The 25,626-nt window shown below is 40.3% G+C and overlaps 3 protein-coding genes and 1 long non-coding RNA gene across 5 annotated transcripts in view; 1 reads left to right on the top strand and 3 right to left on the bottom strand.

Moving 5' to 3' along the window:
- hcn2b (hyperpolarization activated cyclic nucleotide-gated potassium channel 2b) overlaps window positions 1-3,083 on the bottom strand; it is a 35,330-nt gene extending 32,247 nt beyond the window's left edge. Inside the window, exons 1-2 of the mRNA XM_079350271.1 lie at window positions 2,103-3,083; window positions 487-910 (exon numbers count right to left, since the gene is read on the bottom strand). Of these exons, the coding sequence (XP_079206397.1) occupies window positions 487-910; window positions 2,103-2,917 (1,239 nt within the window). The 5' untranslated portion in view covers window positions 2,918-3,083. The remainder of the gene's footprint in view (window positions 1-486; window positions 911-2,102) is intronic.
- Window positions 3,084-3,096: 13 nt separating this feature from the next.
- LOC306828071 lies at window positions 3,097-10,523 on the top strand. Its single transcript, XR_013779702.1, has 3 exons — window positions 3,097-3,150; window positions 3,489-3,560; window positions 10,445-10,523. It is a non-coding gene; the product is annotated as an uncharacterized lncRNA (long non-coding RNA).
- Window positions 4,502-16,706, bottom strand: bsg (basigin). 2 transcript variants are annotated; one of them, XM_079350279.1, is made up of 9 exons: window positions 16,459-16,706; window positions 11,704-12,054; window positions 10,496-10,664; window positions 9,614-9,702; window positions 9,353-9,489; window positions 8,662-8,938; window positions 6,924-6,948; window positions 6,753-6,825; window positions 4,502-6,330 (listed from the first exon to the last, which is right to left on the bottom strand). In XM_079350279.1, exons 1-8 carry the CDS (start codon window positions 16,520-16,522, stop codon window positions 6,765-6,767), a joined length of 1,173 nt encoding a protein of 390 aa, XP_079206405.1. In that variant the 5' UTR covers window positions 16,523-16,706; the 3' UTR covers window positions 4,502-6,330; window positions 6,753-6,764. The 2 variants fall into 2 exon arrangements, with proteins under 2 accessions (XP_079206405.1, XP_079206404.1); XM_079350278.1 differs by lacking the exon at window positions 11,704-12,054 and having other exon boundaries at window positions 16,459-16,701.
- A 1,707-nt stretch (window positions 16,707-18,413) lies between these two features.
- Window positions 18,414-24,201, bottom strand: LOC306828286 (E3 ubiquitin-protein ligase RNF126-like). The gene is made up of 9 exons (XM_079350669.1): window positions 24,060-24,201; window positions 22,471-22,529; window positions 21,836-21,896; window positions 21,101-21,336; window positions 20,929-20,997; window positions 20,786-20,855; window positions 20,567-20,660; window positions 19,678-19,793; window positions 18,414-19,557 (listed from the first exon to the last, which is right to left on the bottom strand). The coding sequence occupies exons 1-9, from the start codon at window positions 24,132-24,134 to the stop codon at window positions 19,390-19,392; spliced, it is 948 nt and encodes a 315-aa protein (XP_079206795.1). The 5' UTR covers window positions 24,135-24,201; the 3' UTR covers window positions 18,414-19,389.
- Between the last annotated feature and the right edge of the window lie 1,425 nt (window positions 24,202-25,626).

Genomic DNA, 25,626 nt, shown 5'->3' with positions numbered 1-25,626 from the left:
AGGTTTACCCCTCATGTATTTATTTCTTTCCATCTTCTGCCTACACACGGTTTGTAAGTATGTGTTCCAGGCCGATAATGCTGACCACATACAAACAGGAAAGATTAGGTCCTGACATAAATTAACAATTCATGTGATGAAAAAGAAATGAACACAAATCTGTCATCTGTAGCAGTTTGAAACTCGTAAAAACTTGGACTGAATGTCTGCACTCCGTACACGTTTAATAAACCAACCAAGCCTCTCTACCTCACACATGAAGGAGCCTACACTCAAAGCATGAGCTGAAATCAGCTTCTGGACCAATGGCGTTAGTGCATGTAAGTGAGGGGTGTGGCTTTTGAGGGAGCACCGAGGGGAGGGGGTGGGTGAAGACGGAGAACGGAGAGAAGGCTACTTTCAAAATCATAGTTCTCGAAAATTACCAACCCTGCCTTTAATTACTGCCCCCTTTCATTGAATTATAAATGTTGAATCTCAGCCTACCTCCTCCCATTGGTGGATGTAGCGGATGAGTCTGGACAGCCTCAGCAGTCGCAGCAGACTGAGGATCTTAGTGAAGCGGACGATGCGGAGCGCTCGGGCCGTCTTGTACACCTCTGAGTCGATGCCCTTCTCCACAATGAGGAAGATATAATCCACAGGTATGGAGGAGACAAAGTCCACCACAAACCAGGTCTTTAGGTACTTCTTCTTAATCTTCTCAGGGTCCAGGATGATCTCAGTGTTGTCCTCGAACACAATGCCAGTCCTGAAGTTCAGCACCAAGTCCATGAGGAAAAAGGTGTCAGAGACCACGTTGAAGATGATCCAGGGCGTGGTGGTCTCATCTTTGAAGAAGGTGATTCCCACAGGGATGATGATCAGGTTGCCCACCATAAACATGAGCATGCTGAAGTCCCAGTAGAACCTGACAGGGAGAAATCAGCAGGGAGAAGGAAGTTAAAACCTGAGCAGGGATCTCTTTTAGAACTCCAATTCCCTGAACAAAATCCTGATTTTTCACTTTCTTTGCTGTATCTTCTTCTGGTGATGTAACCTAAACCCCCGGTTCAAGCCAAAGTCAAGCCAATGACAAACAGAGAGACAGAGATATTACAGGAAAGATAATCTCCCAAGAAGAACAACAGACAGTAGCACCCATAACACAAAATCTCTGACAGAATGTCAGCACTTATCACAGATACTTTTGTCTAACTGATTTATAGTTGTTTCCATCAGTGCATGAACAGCCCCTATATGATGCTGCTTTGATTGGCAAGCAGTGCAGCATTAGTCACTGCATGGACCAAACATTATTTATAGACCATGTTTTACTTAGTTATTCATTACTAAAGCAATATTGTTAAATATAATCTCTTCGAGCTGAAAGACGTGATATATTTCCTTACATTTTGATGACCAATTTATTCATGACAATGTGAGATTAATCTATCATACCACAGTTATGCTGTTGTCCCATCAACTTGAAGTTAGTGGGAGGAAATTATCGAAGCGATGCTGAGTCATGACCCGACTCAGAAAATGTGCTATTGTTCAGTTTTTAATGCCCCCTGACATAATTACCCTTCAATAACCTAAATAACAGTTTACCAAATAATGTCCTCAGAGAAATAAAGTTAAGAGCTAAACTAGAGGAATGTACGTTTTTACGGTTAAAAAAAAGAGCTCTCCTTGGTGCTGAAACTGATTTTCAGACTTTCCTATTCCAAAAATCTAACTTTTTCAACATAACATGTTAAAAACTCAAGAAACGTTTTTTTTTTCAGTTGCCTCTAAATGCACATGTCATTTGGCAGCTACAGACTAGAAAGTGTATAGGCAAAGAGTTTAACCAGATTTGCAATGGAGACTAAATGTGAAATCACTGGTTCTATCTGATACAGAAATCTGTAACAATAAAATGAGGAATACCAGACTTCCTTATTTCCTGCAATTAAATTGTGAACCTCGAAGAGGGGAGGTTGAACTTATTTTGCTGAAATGTCAGTTGTCAGGCTTCGTAAGTAATTGTGTGAATTCGTGGGGAGTAAGGAGCAATCACACAGTAAGTGACAGCATCCATAACGAAGTTTATGAACTTAACTCAGTTTAACTCATACCTGAAGTCGCTGTATGGGTGTATGATCCAGTTACCCGCTGACTTCACGCGCTCTTGTTCTTTCTCCACTGCCTTCTGACTGCCAAACATGCGCAGGGAGAACTTATTCACTCCAGGCTGAAGCATGGAGCTGAACTGCCGCTGCATGTACGTCTGATTCCCCCTAGAGTCTCCATCGTCCGGCACTATCTGAGAACCATCGTCAGCTTTGGAAAATGTCACAGAGTTTCTCGAGTGCTGACTCGGAGTCTGTCCTTTACTGGCCGGCGCGTTGGAGAAGGAAACTCTGGAGTCTTTTTTCTCCATCGCTGCCGCGCTCTTGACCTCGGCCCCGGGCCCCTGAGTCAGGGACCCAGTCGAAGTGATGGAGCCGTCCATGACTGCAGCCTGCCCCTTACAGTCTTCCTCCGCTATTCCTCCACATGTCTGTCTTTCTTGCTTAGAGATAAGGGAGGAGAGGCTCCCTGAACTGGTCGGGTCCCTTCTACAATCTCCGTTTTTGTTGCATATCATACCGATGGCTCTCTCTCCCCCCACGCCCGCCTCTAACACTGAGTCCCCAGACTGTGTGCCGTCAGCAGCAGACCTCTGGCACAGCAGAGCACCGGCTCTGATGCCACTGACAGGTGCGGAGTCCTCGCCTCGCAGGAGCCACAGCTCATTGTTGTTGGAGTTTTTGCGCGCGGTGGACGCGGCTCCGCCTCCTGGCGTTAATTTCTTCATCGTGGTTACGCTGCTCCCATCCTCGCTCACTCCAGTTGCTGGTCGAGGGCGCTGCGATTTGGGCTCCTCCTCACCGTCATCCGCCTCGTCCATCTCAGGCAGACACACAGATACAGACACTCCCGTACCACCTTGGACCTGGCGAGACTGGGCGGCGGCGAAGGAGGAGGAAGGGGTGTGTGGAGTTCAAAGCAGCAGCAACCTTCTCCTGTCCAGCCAGCCACAACATTTTAAGGATAACAGCGCACCGGGGCCGTTGCCATGGCGGCAACCTGGTTCCTATTGTGTGTGTGTTTTTGTGCGTGTGAACGGAAGAGATAAGGACGGTAGAGACGATTACGCCAGCAGACACACTAACCACCTACAGAAAACAAATAGTTTATTATTAAAGAAATGAAACAACAAAATGGAAACGCCCAATTACGTTACATTTGTAAGATAACGAGGAAACCTGTAGGCTAATTTTAAAACACAGAAAACTAACTCACTAGATATCCAGGGGTGACATGAAGGTCACAAGGATCAATCAAGTTCTCCATTGTCTAAGGAGGTTGATAATCGAAATACGCTCATTGTCGTTGTGGTTATCGTAGTAATTGATTTTTTTTTTTTAAATGTTTACTTGTTTTGGGAGCTGTTTAACAGTGTGCGCCTGTTGCTTTAGGTTGAGAAGTCTGTCAGGGAGGTCCCGGCCTGCAATTCTTGGTGAATAGCACCACCTTGTGGAATACGTAAGGTATGGCACCCACTATAACCTACTCCTCCATTATTAGGTGGCATGTATTTTATGGCACTATGCATGATGTCTATGACAGATTGATGTTTTCAAATAACTTCAAAAACAAAGATTTTTGGATTACTACTCTGTAATAACCTATGTTCAAGACATTTCTTCAAATCATATAGCTTATAGGGTTAGCCTATAGGCCTATAAATCATCCAAATGTATCTATCTATCCATCCATCTCATAGCAATCATTTGGCATTACACCTCATACATTCAAGTGTAAATGTAAGGCAGGGATGTTCAAGTGACTTCAGTATAAAACCATTGTGGCTGAACGAGACTCTCCAGGGCTGTGGACGTTTTATGAAGAGCAAAAAGTCCACAGGTTTATGTCACATGATACCAAAATGTTATTAAAAGTTGTAACCCATAAGTGTAGGCATATGTGCGTCACATGAACGTTGTCATGCCACTTTAAAATAGAGAATTCATTTTTATTAAACAAGTAGTAGCTTTTTTTTTTTTAATTAGAAAGCACTATTTTCACTGAAACAGAAGTTATCTACACAGAAGATATCTGAGAAGAGAATTCGGGAACTGCTTTAATCACAGGGGGCGCCAAAGCCATAAATTCCTCACAGTTTTAAGGATCAGCTGACAACACTGCCTGACGCAATTCTTCCACCTCTAGTTTTTTAACAAATGAATGTGTTTTCTTACTAATAGTTATTACTGTATACACTCAACATTTCTGTCAAGGGCTTTCAATCCGATAATGATTAAGGTCTTTGCATGTACCTAACGAGGGTCGCTAGCAGGGCCTCTTGACCTACTTTTCTAAACCAACCTTTGACATGCTAAACAGTGCAACATGTGTACAGAAGTAAAAGCAAACCCCTTTATTCAGTTGCAAACAGATGTTGTGCCATATACTCAGAAAGTACAAACTATTACACAAGTCTATGTCTTTTTTATTCGTTTAGAATACATCCAATCACATCAATAATCAGTTAAATGAAACACATGGCTTTTGAATGGCCTACACAGTGAAGGGAACAGAGATGGTGGTCCAACAACTGCACACAGAGGTTTCAACTCAGGCCACAGAGAGTAAGAGAGAAAGACCTCTTCTCCTGCATTACATTTTAAATCTGCATTCTACAGAAATAACACATGTTACATCCCTTGCATTGGTCCTTAATCATATTTTTTTACTGTGTATGTGACATCAGGTTGCTAAATCTTTAAATAAAAAAAAACAAACAGTTGCAAACAGCACTGAATGGAGTCCAAGCAGGCTGCTAGCATCAGGATGCGTTTGTTCATTAACAAGAAGCCATATATTCAAAAATTGTGAATAAAAATCTGTAAATATTTTTTTACTGATTCATAAACTATACTCAAATGACTGAGAACAGCCACCACATTGATTCTTCTGGTCTTATATATAGTTTTTGATTTCTGTGTAAAATACTTTTGCTGATAAAAAAAGTTGGTGAAACAGAAATGTTGTGCACACAATAGTGCTTACAGCAGGAAAGTGACTGACACCGTGAGCCTAATGTTTGGCTCATCAGGTGTGGTTATAATTGCCCATCTGGACTAAAGAATTAATGAAACATTGTTGTTAAAAACAGGTTTAAAAGTGTCCCACATCAACATTAGTTTGGTGACGTCAACAGTCCTGTGTGATCCTGACAAAGTTTGAAGAGGACTGGATCAAAACTGTCAGTGAAGTTTGCAAAAACAGGACTCTTAGGAAATTGAGAAGAAAAATCCCCAAAATCTGTTGTTGGAATATCTGGCTCTGAGTAAGTCAACTCCAGAAACATTAGAAAAAACGTACACTTGATTATTTCAACGCCACCTTTGGGTGAAAGAATTATTTTATGTGCCTGAGAAGTGACTGGAACTTGCACCAGTGGCATTTTGTTAAGATTTGTGTTTAGCTTTATTGTTAAGATTTGTCTGCAACAATTTTAGAGAAGGAAAAGAAGCAGAAGAGCACCATCGGCTTTAACAGGAAGTGGCTCTACTTGGACCCCTAAACATTTGAATAGTCAAAAGGAAATAAAAGCATGATTTAAAAATGGGACAAATGTGTTTCTACTTAAAAGGAATTTAATAAAAGGACTTTAATTTCTTACGGCAACAAAAGCTAGCAAACTAGCAGAGTCTCAGTCATTTCAGCATTTAATCTTTAGTGTCACATGGAAACCTTGTAACGGGTAAGAAAATGCAAAAAAAGAGAAAGAAAGAAATGGTGCTAATTAAGGCAAAGTATAAAACTCTGCTAAAGGAGGTTTGTGTTGGTGTAGGGACAGATCAATGTGCACACTCCGGCTGTTGCTAAAAGAATGGTGGTGTTTTATCACAATACAAAAAAAGTAAATTGTCTCCATCATCTAAACAGAACTTTTGATTGGAGAATAAAAGCAAAGACTAGTGTGAAGTCATCGGAGGAAGCGTTAAAAGAAAAGAACCACAAACTAAGCATTCTTCACATGATCGGTCTAATGAGTTTACGACAAACACACACTTTGCTAGAATTCACAATCATGCAATATTTGCCCCATGATCTCAAGCAGAAATTATTCCACACTATGTTCTCTGGCTGCACAATATGGAGAATAATAAAGAAAAAAAACTAAACAGGAGGAAATCAGTCAACTTCTTAAACATTAACACCCAAGCACAAAAAGGTACTTCAAAGTTGCAGGGTGCACAGTATGGTGTGCAACACGACAGCTGAGTCCTGGACTGCAGTCTGTGGGTCCATCTAGGGAAGACAAAAGTTGCATGAGTGAAGAATCACAGAATATTCCATTTTGTATTGGATTGTCAAGGAGTTCATCTTCTGCAGTGTTTCTTTCATCAATCCAAAAGTAGAGGATAGAGTTGGTAATCCTTACAGTTTGATTCAGAATTTATTTTCGATTCAAAAAGATTCATTATTCAAAATCTATTTTTTGAAGGAGAACTTCAGGATCTACTTCAGTCATCTCAGAGACTGGATCTTCATGCTGCTCCAACTGGTACTGAGTTAAAGAGCTCTCCATAGCACTTTGTAGAATGACTTATTAGCCAAAAAAAAAAAAAAAAAAAAAAATCATGAATTGATTTAAGATCTCAGAAGAATCTTGATTTTTACCTAAACCGACCCCCCCCCCCACCCCTAACAGAGGTCGAAGCTTTCCTCACCTGTTTCAGCTTCTAATTAGAATTCCTTTGCCTCACATTCTTGTCTTTGTGATTTGCATTAGAATTGCTCTTCCTGAAACACAATAAAGCAAACGAGTAGTTTAAAAAGACTGAATAAATAAAAACAACGACATTGAGTCATGATCAAGGTCCGTAGCGGTCTGTACTTACAAGGGAGCAGATCCTGAGTCGTCATCTGGACAGCAGCAAATGATCAATGAAGGAGAGCAAACAAACAAAAAAAAGGGTTAGCTGATAGCAAGTTACATGTATGTGATTACATGCCCCTCCCCCTCCCTCCCCCAAAGATGGTAGCAAAAGTTAGAAGATGACATCACCTGCAACATACCAATGAGGTTATGATCGAATCAACTAAACATGAACTGAAGCATGCTCACCTGTAGCATTTCTGAATTGGATTTGTACAACTTCAACCTCAGGGCAACTCCAAAAACTTAAAACATTTTTTGTGTTCTAATAAAAACACACGCCACTACAGGTCACTGAACTGAAGATCTCTCACACACACACACACACTCGAAGAATTATTGAAAAATTGCCCTTAAATTAACATTCGTACACATTGCCCAAAGTCAATCCTAAGCATCACAGAGGGCTCATGCAATACAAGCAAAAACACCCAAAGGACACTGCAGTGGCTCTATTAAGATTTAAAATAAACAAATAAACGGTAGCATCTTCAAACTGCAGGAGCTAGCACACAACCTGGCATGTGGAGAGGCAGTGTTCACAGCAGAGCAGGAGCACATATTGACAAGGTAGCACAGAATAAGGCTAGCTCTGTGCTCAGACAGTGAATGAGGCAGTGTCAATGATGTACTGATCTGGAGAGCAGGGCTTCCCCTTCGTTGATCATGCATAGAGTACACGATGCAGAGAGCATGCAGACAATGCTGAAAACCTCTCACTTTTCATCCCGTCCAATTCCCTGTCAAACCGTTTCACTCGCTTTGCCTCATTCGACTCTTTCATTGGCTCTGACGCACCATTTCACGTTAGAGGATGCGTGACATGTGAATATGTGGTCATTTTTGGTCTTGTTTGCAGGGCCAGTGAAAGAGTGACCAAATCTTTGAGCACATTCCTCTTAGAAGTGGTGGCTATGAAAGCAGTTAATTCAAACTCCCATAGCGTTTGGTTTTTCACGCCGTCATCTTAGCTCAACCACTTCACTTCGACATGCAGTTTTCTTTTTTTCCACTTACCAAAATGCAAAATCAGCAGCGAACAAAGAAGTAAAAGTTTAAATAATAAAAAAAAAAAAAGATAAGTTTCTCTCACAGAGGGTTTACACAAAGGTGGAAGCTAACAACGGATTTGTATTTGAAAAAGTTAACTCATAGCAAGGACAATAAGGGTTCATAATGATAGCGTGCAAATACAAACTACACAAGCCCACCTTCAAAGCTTTGACTTTAATCTCTCGTTGCTAGTAGGAATCACCCAATCGTCTCAACAGTTCATTACATGTGGCGTTCAGTTTCACGCGTTTGTAGCTTTTACAAGTTTAGAGACATTTTTTGTGTCCTGCGTAAAACAGGCAGGTTGAGAAGTTGCCGTAGACCTCGTTTGGTGAATATTTCTGAGGCCAATTTTTATTCACCATGTACGTATATTTTTCTCCAACCAAACGTCGGTCGGACATTGTGAAATAAAGGCCATTAAGTAGCGGAATTCATGGCTGCTCAAACTGAAAAAAAGAACACTTTGAATTAAAGGTGAGAAAACGGTGGCTGCAGTTTGCTTCAGGTTTCCGCTCAAGTTAAAGGGCATGAGTAGTACTATCAATAACAGCGTTTATTTCTAAAAGGTAAGACAGTAGTAGTACTGAACGAGGCCTTAGAGCTGAAGTTGTATGTAGAGGTGCAGCCAGTATGGCATAACGTACCGTCAGTGATCTCATCAGGCTTTCTCCTCTTCTCATAGATGAAGATGATGGTCACCAGGATGATGACCTCGGCCACGATCCCGAGGAAGGGCCACAGAGCGGCCAGGCGACTGCGGACACGCAGGTGGATCTTGTCGCTGTTTGTGCCGAGTTCATTGGTTCCAGAGCAGATGTAGTCTCCGATGTCGTTCTCCATGCTCAGGTCGTTGATGGTCAGAGTGGTCTTGTTCGGGGTGCTCTTGATCTCATATTTGTCGGTGGTGCCGTTGATGATAGGCTGAGGGGGTGGGGGGTTCAAAAAACACGTTAGACCTTGTCGTTACCCGTGTGTCCAATCTACGCCATAGCTGTTTAGCCTGTTGTACTTGTGCGTTGGTGTGTCCGCGTAGCTCTACTAAACTTTGCCTTAAAATGCTAACTGCCGGTGTGATTGTGATGCTAGTTATATCGCCAGTTTCCTGTTGTGCTGCATTCTCTAGATTCAGTAGATTCAATACAGAATGTGTAAATCAGGCTTAAGGAACACAAAACACCTGAACACATTTTCATCTTGTTCTAAAACTCAAATAACTGGACCAACATTGTTTGCATTTGATAAAGCATCGGCACATTAAAGGTGACCTACATTTCAACGATGGAAGATCATTGACTCAGAATTGGAGTGAAAAGAAGAAGCTTGCGGGACACGTACCTTCTGGGAGCCTTCTTCCTCTTTAAACCAGGTCCAGTCGGTGGGCAGTGGGTAGCCATGGCTATTACAGACCATCACACCTTTGTCCTGCTCATTGGCATGCTCAGAGTGCTTGTAGGCACCTACATGAGGAAGTGCTAAAGAGAAAAAAAGAAGAAGAAATAATGTCAGGGTCAAAATGTATTTAGTTTTGGCAGTTTAAACGGATTTAAACGTGAGTCATCAAGTTACTTAAATACGTTTGTCTATTCATGGACTTACTTTTGACTTCAATTGTCTGCTTCACCTCTGGTTCAGTCAGGAACACACACTCGTACTTTCCACTAGAGCTGTAGGTGATCTTTTCCAAACTGTGGAGAGAGAAGAGTCAATGGTTTGAGCATCTTTCTGCAGCGCTCCTTCTCGACAGAAATAAGATTCTATTTCTCTGAAGCCACAACAACATCTCAGCACAAAGCAGGTTGTGACTTCTAACCATTTACTGAAGTAGAAAAATGGCAACCTGTTTATTCTCATGATCAAAATAGTAGCCCATTGTTAACTCAAGAAAAAAAGAAAAAAAATTCACATTTCCTGGTAATCACAATTCCATTTTTGTTTGTTGCTGCTCTCCTGCACATTCCTGCTTGTTCTCTCTAATGGGGAATTAAGGTCATGGCGAGTGAGCACAGTGCTGTGGGCGCTTATCCCTGCTGCCAAGACTACCAGCAAAGCTGCACGGCTGCACGGTCCATCTCTCTGCAAATCAAGAGCAGCGAATAGCTGAATAGCGCCCCTAGCTCTGCTGCTAATGGAGGCAGCCAGAGAAGAAGGGAGCGTAGTGAGAGGGGGAGGGACAACAGGCGTGCAAAAGGCAAAGTACAAGGGAAAGGATGTTAGCAATAAAGATGGCTATTGACTGTAGATACAGAAGCAGACAGCATAAAAGTCACACAACAAAAGTGAAAGTATAAAATTACCTCCTTTCAAACCAAAGACAGGACTTATTTTCCCAGCTCATAGAACATTATTAAGTATTTTAATCAGCTGAATATTCCACAGTTGTTTTTCTCTTTGACAAGCTACTGGTACACTGTGCTGTCACTTTGACAGGATGAACCAGCAGTGCTGCTCATGTGGCACATTTGGATTGTAGCTACTCACGTGAGGACGATGGATGCAGAAGGCTCAGTGGACTTGGAATCTTCAATGACTTTTCCATTGTGCACCCAGTGGGATCCCTTGATGGGAAGGTTCGAATCGGTCAAGTTGCACCTGAGGACTGCGGAGGTCTGGTTGCTGACCTCAGGAGGTTCAGAAATGACGTTTGGGGCTTAAGATAAACAGAGAAAGAAAAAAAAAAAGTTAATCATTGATCCTTCTTTGTAAAGTGTACACTTTTGACACAACAATGATGTGTTTTTCAAAAGTGTCTGACTTTTTGTATTTGAAATATAAATATAAGAACGAGCTTTAGACAAATGCAAAGCATTTTTTTAAGAAAGGTGGAAAGAGTTCCCCTCAGGGGGGGAAGTCTATCACACCGATGATAGAATAGAGGGGAGAAAAAGGATTTGTACTGGAAATCTAGTAGGTGCAGTAGTCTCCAACAAGGTCATGGGGAAAAGACATTTTTACGGAAACATGCAAAACAATAAACTCATGTCAGTCATGACACAATGTTGTTACTATTTTTTTTTAACTTGACCAATTCTTTACAATGAAAATAATACTGGACCACAAGGCCAAAAGCTACCCCATGGCTGAGACACTATTGTTTCATCATTAGTTTCTATGATGTGTGCCTGCTGTGTATTTGGCTATAAGCCGTAGGAACAGTCTACAAAGCGTAAACAAAGGGGCATTGCCAATGTTAGTATCGATTCAGGAAAATGCTAGTAAGAAAGCAACACTAATCAGGGAAATCTGACACCCTTTTTTTTTTTTTTGTTCTCTTATAAATGTTACTTTCATATTACTTTGAAGCAAGAGAGCCATCTGCACATTTTGGACCTTATGACCAGTATTATAAACAGGAACACTTAGCATGATGATATCTAAGCCTTACAAAAAAGGATAAAAAAAAAAAATGTTTAAAAAAAAAAGGCATCAGATTGAAGGCATGTTGTGTCAGGAGATTAAAGGAACAGGGAGCGGCCCGGCCACTCTATCTGATTTCTACTACAGGACAAGTGTGGAGCTGCTGAGGAGAGGGACAGTGGATGTACTGGGTGAGGCGGGGGAGAGAGAGAGAGGACACTGGACCAGGAAGCATGGGAACTGAGTGAAACAGGACCTGAATGTCCGGGACTTCACTAATGAGGAGATACCAGCCAAGTTTAGTTCTCCTCCTGCTTCCTGTAACCACTCACTTTCAATCACAATAATGTTTGCCTGCGAGCGGATCCACTTGATTTTGGGCGTCTTCTTCAGATCATTGCGGTCGGGGTCGTTGGAAGCGCGGCACTCGTACGTGCCAGAGTCATCGAGGGCGAGGCTAGTGAGGTGAATGGTGCTGGTGCCATGCGATATATAGGTGGCATTTATTTGCACGCGGTCATCCCGTGCACCGTCAAAGAGCTGGGTAAAGGTCTCATTGGGCTCTTCACCCACTACAAACCACCACTGCACTTCAGGGATGGGGTTCCCTATTACCTCACAGTGCAGCTCTGCACTGTCACTGACCAGCTTCATCTGAGACAGGGGAGACTTGATGAAGCCCGCTGAGAAGGATTCATCATCAGCCCAGCGACAAGAGATTTGAAGCCATTTGGAATGTGGTGGGTTTAATAAAAAAAATAATAAAATGATTTTATGGATGATGACAGAAGGCCGTAATGGGGAACAGATAAGCAAGGAGGAAAAAAAAGAAAGAAAAAGAAACAAAGTTAATAAAAGCACAGATGAAGTGAGAAAATATGGACGTAAATACACATGAACAACATACAATCATTTCTGTGGCTCTGGGTGTTTTCGACTTAAAACAAGAAATGAAACATGGATCATCTTTAGGGTTGATCTGTTTTAAGGATTGAGCTAAAATAAACGACATAAATAAAGCAGACTTTATAGGAATTATACTTTGAAGACGTCCAGTTTTAATGTTGAGATGAAGCACATTGCAACAAGTGCTGGTCATATCGATGACAGTCGACCGTTTGTTGTGGGTGTTCCTCCGTAACAGCTAATCTTATGTACCGTAATCGGATCTCTAAGTCATGTCAGTTTACCAAATTAATCGACTTTAAATTCAAAGACTGAGGAGCAGTTAAGCAACAACAAGTGTTTGGGCTGATGGCAAAACTAAATGTTAGATGATGAGACATCCCAAAGGCCAGTTGAGCAACAAAAAACAACAACAAACAAACAAACAAGGAAACGACAAAACAGTAAAAGCAACCAAAAGCATTCCTGTGAAATCAAAACAAGGCGCAATGAATGAAGACAGCAAGGAGTAGAACAGCAGACGAGGCTCAAATGAAACACATTCAACGTGACGACTAATCTGATTTCAAATCCATGGACACCTTTGGACGAGGGGTCAAACTATTCTTTAAAGGCTTCTGCTCGCTCCTTCAGCCAGTCGACTGTGCTCAGGGTGTGAAAGCAGGAACGCGCGGAGACATTTTCCCTGATTTGATTCTGCCAATGAGTCATGCAGGCTATGCACATGACCTTAATGTAGGCGTGTAAACATGGCGGTGACTATCATGTAAGGGGGATATGAAGGCAACAACTCTGTTGCATTTGCATGAGAATCACAGAGAAAAGAAAATCAAAATCCACATAGGAATATGTTAAAAAGAGTAGACGGTCTTATCCAGCTTCACTTTCTATGGATGGCTGTATCAGAAAACGACATCATCAGCACTGTCTGTCACATACTTCGTCAAAAGCAAAATCCTTCAGTGAAGGATTTACATTTACACTCCTTACAAGTATCACAGCATCTCCACTTTGGAAGCAGGCGGGGGCTTTGTCCAACCACACAGTGGGGGAGGGCTGGGAGGGTTGAAAACTTAGGAGGATCCAGAGAAGAATAACATTCTCACACAACTGGCAAAAAAAAAAAAACAAGGCAAGCTTGTTCCCAACCTTTCACTAACACAAAGGAGAAGAAAAACCAGGGTTGGGCCCAGGGAACCCAGCACAGAAAAAAACAATCTTGCATGTGAAAGCTCAGAGTATTTCTAACTGGCTCTATGCTGATAGGCAGGCGACGCTGCATCTTAGTCGATCCAGTACACCGAGACGCACAACAAAAGAAGAAGAAAGGTCCGACTACAATCCCACTTATGTATATGTGCCACTAAAGATTTGTTTTATTAATAAACAGATTAAGAAGTTAAAGTCACAAATAACATTCATATATTACACAGAAAGCATCAACAAGTCATGGACATGTTGACTTTAAAAAAAAAAGCTGTTTCCTGCAGTAAAAATGTAGAAAGTGAATCATGTTAAGAAGGATAATTGATAAATCTGTCAGGAGAGAACACAACCCAAGGGGTCAACTTCCTCATCAGACTCCATGAACATGAAAAAACTTTCAATCTGACACCAGACCACCAGGATTGATTTAATTTAACATCAGTGCTCTAATTGTGAAAATGTCGAGACAGCATTCCTTGTACTTCTCCAGATATAATACATTTTTATCTTCCACTGAAAACTTGAAGCACATAAATGAAAGAGAACAACACAGACTGAGGCCTCAGTCTCTCCATGGAACCTGGATCACGTAACACAGCTTCCCCACCATAACCAAAGGTCGCCTTTCTGGGACAAAGTTTATGAAAGTTCAAAATTAAATATAGTCAGGGCAGCAGTTCTAACTATCATCCGTTTTGAAACTTGACAGTGACATTGAGTCCATGTAGCCGTCTGCTCGTGGCATGCGTGTCAGTCCTAGGAGTCTCAAGTTCTCTCAGAGAACCAAATCCATGTTTACACGCTGTCCAAACAAGCTAAAGAGTCTGACCAATTCACAAATGAAGTCTGGAATTCTGTCTTTAGGAGGAATAAATATTGAAGTTTTGATGTGAACAATATAGAAGAAATATCTGTTAAGCAATACAAGAATAGCCAAATAAAGCCCAACTATGGGAATACATGCTTTATCTTCATATTATTCACAAAGCTGGTTGAAGATTAACAACTCAAGTTAAAATTTGAGTTGACAAAAGGTCTAACAAAGACTAAAACGCTGCATTCCTAAGGAACGTTTGAAGGTCACTTTACAGCTATTATAGAAATATTCAGAATGAGCAGGTGAAGCTTGAACATTTGAACACCCTGTTGAATAGAATATGAACACTACGAGTTCAGCATGAAGGCTGAGACATGCATCAGACAATAGTCAAAGCCCATTTTTCAGCATGCATTAGTTTGTCAAGGTCAGCGTGTGTCAAAACCTCATCTGATAAGCGGTCAAAGAACAGAGTGTGAAACCAGAATTGATAAGTATGAAAAATCATCTGGTTTATGCAACCTGATCTTTAAAGGGGTTTTTTTTGTCTGGAAATCTGGAGTGCACTAATCTAAACCCACTTTAATGTAATTACTCAGTTGTGGCATACCGACACAGATTTGCCTTCACTAAAAGGAGGACACCAGGAAAAAAATAAAAAGACATGTCACCACTGGTGCTATTGCTTAGACTGATTGCTTTCATCATACAGGGATAATTTGAGAAAGAGCAGATGAAGCCGCTCTCTGATTACAAAATGGTGTTCAATAAAAAAAAATGTGTCAACATCATTTAAAAAAACTGTTTTGGTACTGTGGTTTAGCATCAAATACTTGGCATACGTCTATTACAGAGCTGCCTCCCTTCCATTTGAGTCTGATAGCCCACAAAGAAACTAAAACTCTAGGGATATCTAATTTTACATCTGATCTACTCCAGAGCGAACAGTACCAAGAAACACTGAGTGGCATGAGGGCTCCTTTTAAGTCTTTGACTAGTGACTTCATGCTCATGTACATTAACATTGGTAAATAATACTGATGCAAGGACCAATACTAATTCCAGTACATGTATCGACCTCATTTTACTACACTATGCAATACACAGTAAAGGTACATTCATGTGTGCTTCAACAATGTGTTCAATATATATTAAGTCTTTCAGTATTATTAATGAAATAAATCCTGAACCTTCCCCACGTAAATTCTGTGTGATGTGATGACAGTCATTATATTTAAAGACATGGAAGATCATCGCGCACACTCAAAGCAAAGCTCAGTATCAACTACTACTTATATTACCAATCAAAGATGAATGTGGCTGGCAATGTTGGAACAAAAAAAAACATTTTCTATTGAGAACTGGTTAAATTGATGGTTTATCTGTGAGTGGCTGGTATCTATTTGGAGCTTAACTTTTTTTTTTTAACCCTCCACTTAAAGTTAAACACTGCTGTTATTTTAAATGCTAACAAAGGGTAACCACCGTTTACGCATCGACACCCACAAGACTTTAATACTCCAATAATGAAAAGTGATCAAAACACTGTCACGTGACAACGGACGTCACGGGGATCGAACAAACGTTACTGGAATAAATTGGTGTCGGTTTAATCTGAACAAACCGGGAGATGATCTACAAGAAGCGGAAACTGTCAATACTACAGTGTGATGAAAGACCTGACTTGACTTACGAAAGGAAGGGAAATTTTGTCTCTGGTACATTTTTAAAAAACGGAAACATGACGAGTTTGGTTGACAACATAACATTAATACTCCACCATACGGTGCTCATTAAAGCAGCTCGCGTGACCCGGTTTATTTGTGGCCATGTTGTTGTCCAAAGGAGAAATCTGTAAATAAACTTTAATTTACAGCTGTTTAACCAAGATATTCCCGGTTAATCGTTTGAATTTAGCAGATTCAAATTAGCTAAATGAGTCGCTCGCAAAAACACAAACGACAGGCCTTTAACTCGCGTTCACGTCTTTGAGTCTTATCTATAAGCTCTGGATAAACGAGTACACCAGAGGCAACTTTATAATTATAAACGACACCACTTCGTGTAAATAGCAGAAGACTTAATTTTAAGTTAGTTATGGACGTTGTCAGAGCAAAGACTACACATTGAACCAACATGGCTGACACCAAATTCTTACCTGTGGACGCGCTAGCTTGCCAGCAGCTCAACAGAAGGGCACCGACAGCCCACAGTAAATTCATGCTCGATGATTTTAGTATCTACTAACTGGTCCACTAAATATAATGTTTGCGTTTTAAAGGTGAATCTTCTTCCACCTTTACTCGAGAACTTCCAACGAGATGTTGCAGCCGTCTGTTCCCGTGTGAGGCCAACAGAGCCGAATCGTCCTCTAGTTGCACCTCACGCACACACGCCCTGATCGGCACGTACACATGACGTATTGTTTAGAGGCGTGGTTACGTCACATGGGTTTCTGAGCTTTCCCCTTCTTTAAAATATTTTGTAACTACTAGTATGTTATTCGGCAGGGATATTAAATTTATTCATTTTATTGTTGAACGAACAAATTTGGAAGGTTTTTCTCATGGATACAAGACAAGAATTAGTCAAAAGCAAAATAACTCAGATTTAACCAAACGTGTTACAAAAATGTCAAACACTGGGTTGTGAGGTCTGATTGAAAAGTCTTTAAATGTTTTTTTCTCGTAAGATTCTAGATATTTTCTCCAGGTCTCTATAAGACAGAACGACAAGATACGTGTGCTTTCAAGATATCAACTGGACAGACGAAATGCATTGTTTGAATATGGACGAGTCATTAAACTAAATACTCTTTTGTGTTATAGAATGACCAAATGGCCTGTTTACAGACATCATTGCAGCATGAGCAAAAAGTATATGGGGATGTTAACTGTTGCTGTGGGGTAGACTTTTAATGGGAACAATAAAAACAACCAGGATACATTCCTGACATGCGAGAGAGTCCAAATACATTTTAAAGTCGATCTGTGACCAGACTTAACCCTGTTTAAATTAGGAGGCAATCATTTTAGGTTTATACAAATAAGGTCTCTATAAAATTAAACACACTTCAGTAAATGTCAGAAAATCCTGATATGCCATTCTGATACTCACAAAATCAGCAGCACTGCTAGTTTAATAAATTTTGAATTCCAGTTTGAAGGAATTCTTAATCTCAAAGGGCTTCAATCATAGGTCTCAAGGCGTTCAACACAAAAGCTTATACGCTTTTGAACTGTTTGCTTTGATCCAAGGTACATAGTTATCAGAGTACAACTCCTGCAGTGTTAACAATGGTAACAAACAATTAACTGCAGAAATTAATCAGGAATTTCACATTGTAAAGTCAAAGCTTTCAGCCATTACTGTATCAAACTGCTCAGGAGTGAGACTGATGTTTCCTTCCATAACAATCCCTTTAGATGAAAAGCCTTTGATCCTGAACCCCAGAGGAGAAGAGGTACAATGTCGAGGAAATACACCCATGTTGCTTAACAATAATAGGAAGCAGAATTTACTGGTTTCTTGGTAGCACTTCACAGTAAAGCCCCCTTTTGAAAGATTTAACATAGACTCTGTTTACTATAAGCACAACAGGCCTTACTTTGAATGTACAAAACAAGCACAGAAAGCGTATTATGCAATGAAATCTTTCAGCAGTGCTTGCTAATGATGTTATTGTTCCCTGGTCGATTCTGTGTTGAGCTGAAAACATCATAAAAAGGATGAATAACTTAGCCTGGGAAAAACAAACCAGAACAGCTTGTGACTTTCCTGTTCACCAACAAATGTACACCATCCTTCTTAGATTTTTATTTCTCCAAAATAAGAACAAAAAAAATCCCTCAGGTTATTGTGTTAAAAAATAACTTCAATGTTTTCAATAAACATAAATCATTTTGGAAAGAATTCCTGAACTGCACTGCCATCTAGTGTTTGATCCCAGCACTGCACTTTAAAAAAGTTTTACTTCATGTTTTTTTTCACATACATAGGAGAAACATTTATTTGTTCAAAGTCAGTTTCTATAACAATCTCAATATTGATTCTACTGCTCTTAATTTGCCTGCAGAGGACTAATATCTAAAAACAAAACACAGAATTCTTACATGATTTACGAGTGGTAGCACCCAAGTATCTTTATTTTCACATCAGTTCAATTATTTGGATACGATGATATTTCAGACCAAATGGTTTTTCAGCAACTGGCAACTTTAGAAAAGACTTAATATACCTCTAAGTTAAAATGCAAAAAAAAAAAAAAAAAAAAAAACTTGAAATGTTTCTAAGCATTTTGATGTGAAGAGCTGATCCCCCAAAAAGGCTTCCAGATAAAATAAAGTACAATTCTATGATTAATTTAATTGTGCTTTTCACTTTTCTACGCAAAAAGCACCAGATGACTGCAATTTGATGCGTAATCATTTCAAGTGCAAAAATTTACCTTTCAGGTAATCTGTCAGCTGTAAGAGGAGCTTGACTGTAAAATAACTTTTTGTTCACAAAAAAAAAAGGACTAAAATGTAGCATCATCCAAACTGAGAAGTAACTTAAGTGCACGTTCAGTTAGTGCACTAGAGTGAAGATTGAGTCATTTCATCTGTGAGATATGAATGCTAGTTATAAAAGGAATAACTGTTCATTTCTTTTTGCTTCACTGGCAAAAGTGGAGCATCCTAAGTCATACAAGTCAGGAGATTATTATTATTATTTATGATTTTTTTTTTTTAAGAACCATTGTATTCTCATGAGTCTTCTGCCTTTGAATTCTCTTGTATTCTTTTCCTGTATGAGGTGATTCGGCAGATCGAGCCACTTGAAGTCTCCACACCTTCCCTGATGAAAGCTGCACTCGAGGCCTCCACCCTTTCCTTTGTTCAGATTCCTGATGAAGGTGGGAGCAACAGAACGGGCAGAAATACATTGTCCTCACGTATCACTTACCCCCGGATCGGGCTCGAGTGCTCCTGGCGAGATGCACTCAGGTCTCTGCCCGACAGCAAGGAGAGACTGGAGGTCACCGCACTCAAGTACAGCAGCCCAGGAGCTATTAACAGCTCGCAGGGTGATGAGGACAAATGGTTCTCTATGAGTTATCAGTGGAGTTCTCATTGCTGGTCGAACTTGAGGACTGAGGGGTGGAGGAGGATGAAGAGGAGGAAGAGGAGGTAAAGTTCATTCCTGATAGTTCTGGAGGGTTTGTTGCCGTGTTCTGCCCACTCAGACTTTTCCGGCACACCGGACAAGTGTCATGCTGTAGAAAACGAGTGAGACGAATATTAAGCTGTAAAAGTGTCATGGCTCAGAATGTTTCAGTCTCAGACACATGATGAATATATAGCTGATAAGAATATGATACTGCTCATCACAATACCTGCTCCAGCCAGGGAACTATACAGTCATTGTGGAACATATGATTGCATGGGAGCTGCCTCACATTTTCCCCAACACTGTAATCTTCTTTACACACAGGACACTCCAGCCCTGAAGCTGAGAACAGAACATTGATCAAATTGTGGAAGAAAAAAAAAAAAAAAAAAAGATGATAACTTGATTTAAATATCAGCCAAGTGGTTTTAGATGCAAGGTTTATCATTGTGTTTTTAATTCTGTACAGATCACATAGTTTGTAATTTGTGAACTAAAACTTCCAGCTCCATCTTTCAACACACACACAGCACACTGTCAGTCATTTGGGGAGGTCATTTTTTTAAGGACGATTTCAACGGCTTTATCTGCCTAATTCTCTACACGTGTGCCGGACAATTCAAATTAAGGACTGGCCAGTATTTTGGAAGAAAATGCAGCTGGCTTATATCACTTCACAGTACAGAGGCAGATTTGAAGAAGAAATAAAGTAAAATAGATCAGAAGGACCAAATGTCGAAGAGTAAATAATGTTGCTTGCACACGTTTATGGTGATCCTCGGTGGTGGACGTGTATACAAGGTGTTTATCACTCAGTGCCTCAACCTTCACAATCAGATATGTCAGTAGACATGTCAATGAAAGGCTTCACCTATCCTGTAAGAATGTGCTGCACACAATACTGGTGTTGGGGGGCCATTCCCGAATTACCCGAGGATCCCAGGTAATATTAATTCCATTTGAAAATGGTTGAAGAAATCCAAATGGATGCATGTGGTAAACCTGCTGTGTTTTTCTTAGACATAGTGTTGGATTTTATGCTACGATGTCACTTCCCTTAGGTGGCATGGCACTGAATTGACTTTCATAAAGAGGTGAACCGAATAAACACTTACCGACATGATCATGTGTAACGTGCACTGTAGGAAGACTCTTTATTTTATCCCTGTCAGCAGGCGGAGGTCCCGTGTTCTCAAACTGGTTTAATAACTGGAGACAAGAAAGAAAGGGTCTTTTTCTATGCATATTTCTCTTCTTCTTAGTTTCTTACAAAACACGTTGAGTGTTATAGTAAGTGTAGTTGAAAATCTCTTCAAGCTTTTTTCTTAAAATACCTGAGTTATAATTGCATCTAGTCCATTAGCACCCCAAGCATAATCCATAGGATTAGAGTGAAGAACGCCCCTGTGAGGACATTACAAAGTTAAGAAACATATAGCCTGTTTTCTTGTTAAATGCATCCGTTTCATAAACTTACCAGGGTCCAACACCAATATTTGGCATTGCAGTAGGTGCAATTATTCCATTCACTAGTTGCTGAATGATTCTACAAAAGAGAACATAAAGCAACGACACACGTTAGTTGAGGGAGATATCAAACCTTCCTGAGATAATGAAAGTCCCAAACGTCACCCAACATTAGCACTCACCCTTCTAATGTGGGAACTCCCTCATGCCTCCCTGGTTGTCGCCTTGAACCGTGACGACTTCTCGGTTGCCGTGCACCGTACCGTTGTCGTGATGCCGTTTCCCTTTCTCGCCTGTTTTCTGCTTCCCGGTTGTCCTCTGTTCCTAGACCGGCCCCGAAGTCAAAGCGGTCGTCGAAGACACCCAGGGCAAACTGACCATAGCCCGAAGGGAATGTAAACATGTGCTGGTCTACGTTCTGGGGGAGAGACAAAAAGAATTGCAGACAGAAAAATGTAAACATATTGTCTTCATGGCAGCAACATGAGACGTTTCTCTACAAACTGCAGGGATCTCCACAAGCTCAGACTGTCAGCTTAACAGCTGCTTCTTTAAGGTTTACTTACACGTTCAAATCCTTCTGATCAGGAGCAAGATACCGTCTCATTTTATGGATATATGTGATTAATAAAGTGCAAAGCCTTTACCCTATTTCAGAACATAATCGATTGACAGCACAGTTAACACTGATAAACGTTTCACATAGCAGCCTACACCATCAGTGTGTGACCTGCAGTATAAAAGCTCTTTGAGTAGTCAGAAGACTAGAAAAGCACTCGACAATCTCAAGTCCAAAAGCCCTGAAAGGTTCAAAAGAACCCGTGAGGCACAACAGTTTGAAAATAGAAAACTCTGACGTCAACCAACAGTTTGAGTAAGATGAAAAATAACCAAAAAAAAGAGAAAAGGTTAAAAACCTCAAAAGGTTGTTGGTTCGGTGGCCCGCTCGATATGGTAGACATGGAGCCATTATCCGCACTAAGAAGGAGACAAGAGTTCAGAGTTATGTCAAAGTAACTAAAACGATATTTTTCAAACATGCTTCACAGTTTCCATCACTCTTAACAGTGTTCATAACATGAGTTTCTGTGTCTCTTTCTCTCCCATTATTGCTGCGGCCTCTGTTCTTTGATATTGCATGTTTTTTTGTTTGTTTGTTTTTTAAATACTTACTTGTTCACCTTGAAACACTACGGGTCTTAAAAAAAAAAAAGAGGACGAAGAACATGAAAGGGAAAAAAAGGAGCAAATGACAATAAGTAATCGACGCTTAGGTTGTCAAATAGAACTAAATGGGAGGAACAGTCCTTTTTTAGGTTCACTGTTCAAATATACGATCAGCATGGTCTTGTTACCTGCTCTTTTGTTAATGTTGACAGACAAACAGTGAGGTCCTTTAACTGCTTTTTGTAAATCTGTTATGAACTGACGCTATACAAACACAGATTGATTGATAAAGATTGAAATATCCTTTATAACAGTGGTAGACTCTAGAGACGGCGAAACAGTAATAACAGAAAGAAAAAAAACATTTAGACTTTATAATACACACCTCCTCTCTTCAAGCAGTTCCTCGATAAACCCTGACTCGCACCTTGGACACGTGTACTCCTGTAAACAGTTCAAAAATAAAAAACCCGGTGAAAAGCATGTATATGTCCAATCATTCGAGAGCCCAAAGTTCATTACCGGGTCATTCCCTGCCAAGTGGTCCAAATCTGCCCCACCTCACCATCTCAGATTTTGATGAAATTCAGTACACAAGTTGGTCCTTGTAAATGAATATGTGCAAAATGTTTGCTCTGTAGATGGTACAGTTCCTGAGACACAGTCCTCTCATCTCTCCCCCCCCCCCCCCCCACAAACAATAGACTAGTGTTTTTAAGAGGTCTTTACTCAGTGGCTTTGTGCTTTGTAGTGCTGAAAATGACAATACCCATCTACATTTTCGCAAGAATTTCAAAAATGTAATTGGTGTTGGCCGAGCAAATGTCATCAAAATCTGAGAGGGTGAGGTGGGGAGCACAGGACCACTTGGTATGGAATGAGCCAACCTGTCTTAGAAGGTCACACAAACCACAGAGACCCCTCACAGAAGAAGAGGCTGAGCTGACCCCAGTCAGCACAAGCTAGTATGAGAACTGTCATCAAGCCTCCTTAGTAAACACTGAGGGCAAATGAGAGGATAAGCTAAGTCTCGTCTCCCATCCATTCAGAACATTTACAGAGATCATTGTTGATAGAGATGTTCAGGAAGAGCCTGCAAGTAACGGACACCACAGCATGACACCTCGAGAACTAGAAAGACTGTCAAATGAAAGAGCAAGCAGACAGCAACACAAGCCTCAGTTAATCTACTTTTCACATGCTATACATTGAGTATAAACGCCTTTGCCCGACCACCATCTGACCCAGTGTTTATATCCTGCAGCATTATTTTTATTACAGATAAATAACTTAATATCAGACAAATACAAGAGTTTTCAAAACAACACGCAGCAATGACACAGCTGTTAGTGGTGTAAGCACTGAGTAACCTACAGAAAGCTGTGGCTGTTTGCTACATTGTGAAGGGGACATTATGAGTTTAGAAAGAGAGCTTTCTAGTCTGTGACAGCTCACCTCTTTGACACGCTGAATGGCAAAAGAAAAAGGACGCACCAGGCATTATTAAACACACACGCAGCTTCAATTTACAATCTGGATCACAATAAACTTCAGGGTGGCGGGTTTTTAAGAGTGTTTCATTTATAAAAGTACAATTTGAAGAAGATATTATAACGCGCTCCCTGTGCAGCAAGGGACGTCTTTGCTAGTTTAGCTAAAACGCTAATAAAATCCCACGTTAAATTAGCAAATAATCCTGTCAATCTTTTCTGCAAGCAGTGAAAGAAGAGTGAAATAATTTTGCGTGTAATGACTACGCAGTTTGTCCCTGTATGTTCACGGATCCACCACTAAGATAACAAGATAACCAACACTGGTTAGCAGCGTTAGCAACATAGACGGGACCTTGTAACAGGAAGCTAATGCTGTTAGCATGCTACATGTTGGCCTTTCTACGAAGGTTAAAAACAACAACAATTTGTTTTTTTATATTTTAAAACAATCACGTGTTTCGTTTCAGTCATTCGCACTTACAGGCAACCGAGGACTTATCTCTGCTGAGCATCTGTGACAGAAGAACCGGCTGGGCCATGGAGGAGCTTCAGCCATCTTTAACCACTAAACAGGTAGAGCGGGGGGGAAGAACTACGGATTCGCGGAGTGGTCAAAAATGTTCACACCTAGAAAATACGACCACCATGTGATTTTAACAACTGCACTGATCATGAACAATCTGAAATGTAACATGGCTCTAAAATCGACCCTATCCCCTGCCATAATAAGAGAAAGAGTTTCGTCTATACATGTTGCATATAGATGATATAACCTACTTAATAGTTTATATAGTAGCCTATAAAAGTTATTATTGGTAAATAAATAAAAAGGGTTACAAATGAAATCTGATTATTTTACCACCAAGTCCTAAACAAAAATGTACTTTAAATAGATAATCTCAACATTTTTGTGTCTTATCGAAAATTGCCACAAGGTGGTGCTTTTGTGTGTCAGGTGTTCAAGACTGGCACTGTAACCAAAAACAGTGCATTTCCAAACACTATCTTGATACTTACCCTCACGTGCTGTAGAAAAAGCCTCACTTTGAGAAGTGGCTCATTTTTAAAGTATATAACAAAAAGCTCTCTAGCTTATTTGTGTCATGTAACACCACACAGTGTCTCCAATCCACTGAACACATACCTGATTGCTACAGGTTTAGGGCCCTATGTCCCTGTTCACATGAAAATCTGAGATGTGTTTTTGCAATTTGACAGTGAACTGTATTTATTTTGACATGTTCTCTTTCCATTGGATTCCGATCAACTACCTCCAGGGCCCAACAACCTAAAAGTGTTTGAAAGTAGCCGTGCATCTGTTTTGTTTTGAGCAACACATATCGTCAAAAGTGAATTTGTAGTTTGTCCTTGATCATTTGACAGAATTTGTTGGACCCATTTTAACAAGTGTCAAGTCTGAGACATAAAACAGTAAATAAGAAGCCTCCCACATGGGAAAGACATTGACTGGTTTGACAATAACACAGCCAAGTTGTTGTTGGCATCTATCAGGAGGCCCTGAGATAAGCAGTGAAGGTCTCAGAGACACTTAAGTTGCATAAGAAATGGAGAGGAAAATGATTGATTTTATTTTGTTTTCAGGTCTGTTAAGGTTGGGGGGAAAAATATTGGACTGCACTACTTAATGAGATTACCACTACTGCAGATTGACAACTTAGAACTTGTAACACAATTCTATTGTATCATTTTTGTCTGGCACCACTATAGTCTAGTTAGAGTCTAGTTCCCATCTGACTTCCTGTCAGCCAATCACATCTCTTTCGCTGCCTGGCCTGATTTTTATTTACAAATATTCAAGTCAGTGCTGTTTGCCCTTGATGCTACCTGATTCAAAGTCAGTTTGTAAATTCATTATTTTCAACAAAATACATAGAATTATTAAAACTGAAATATTTTACCCGGTTTAAAAACATAGAAGTTATTTACTGTAACATCTTTGTAATATAGCACAGAGTAGTTTACCTATTCTTTTGAAATATTAAATAACAAAAAGTAAGGTCTCTTAGCTGCTTTTTGTGAAGTATTTG

Source organism: Symphodus melops (genome assembly GCF_947650265.1).
Source record: "Symphodus melops genome assembly, chromosome: 8".
Taxonomy (NCBI): Eukaryota; Metazoa; Chordata; class Actinopteri; order Labriformes; family Labridae; genus Symphodus; species Symphodus melops.
This window is presented reverse-complemented; position numbering and strand designations above follow the sequence as displayed.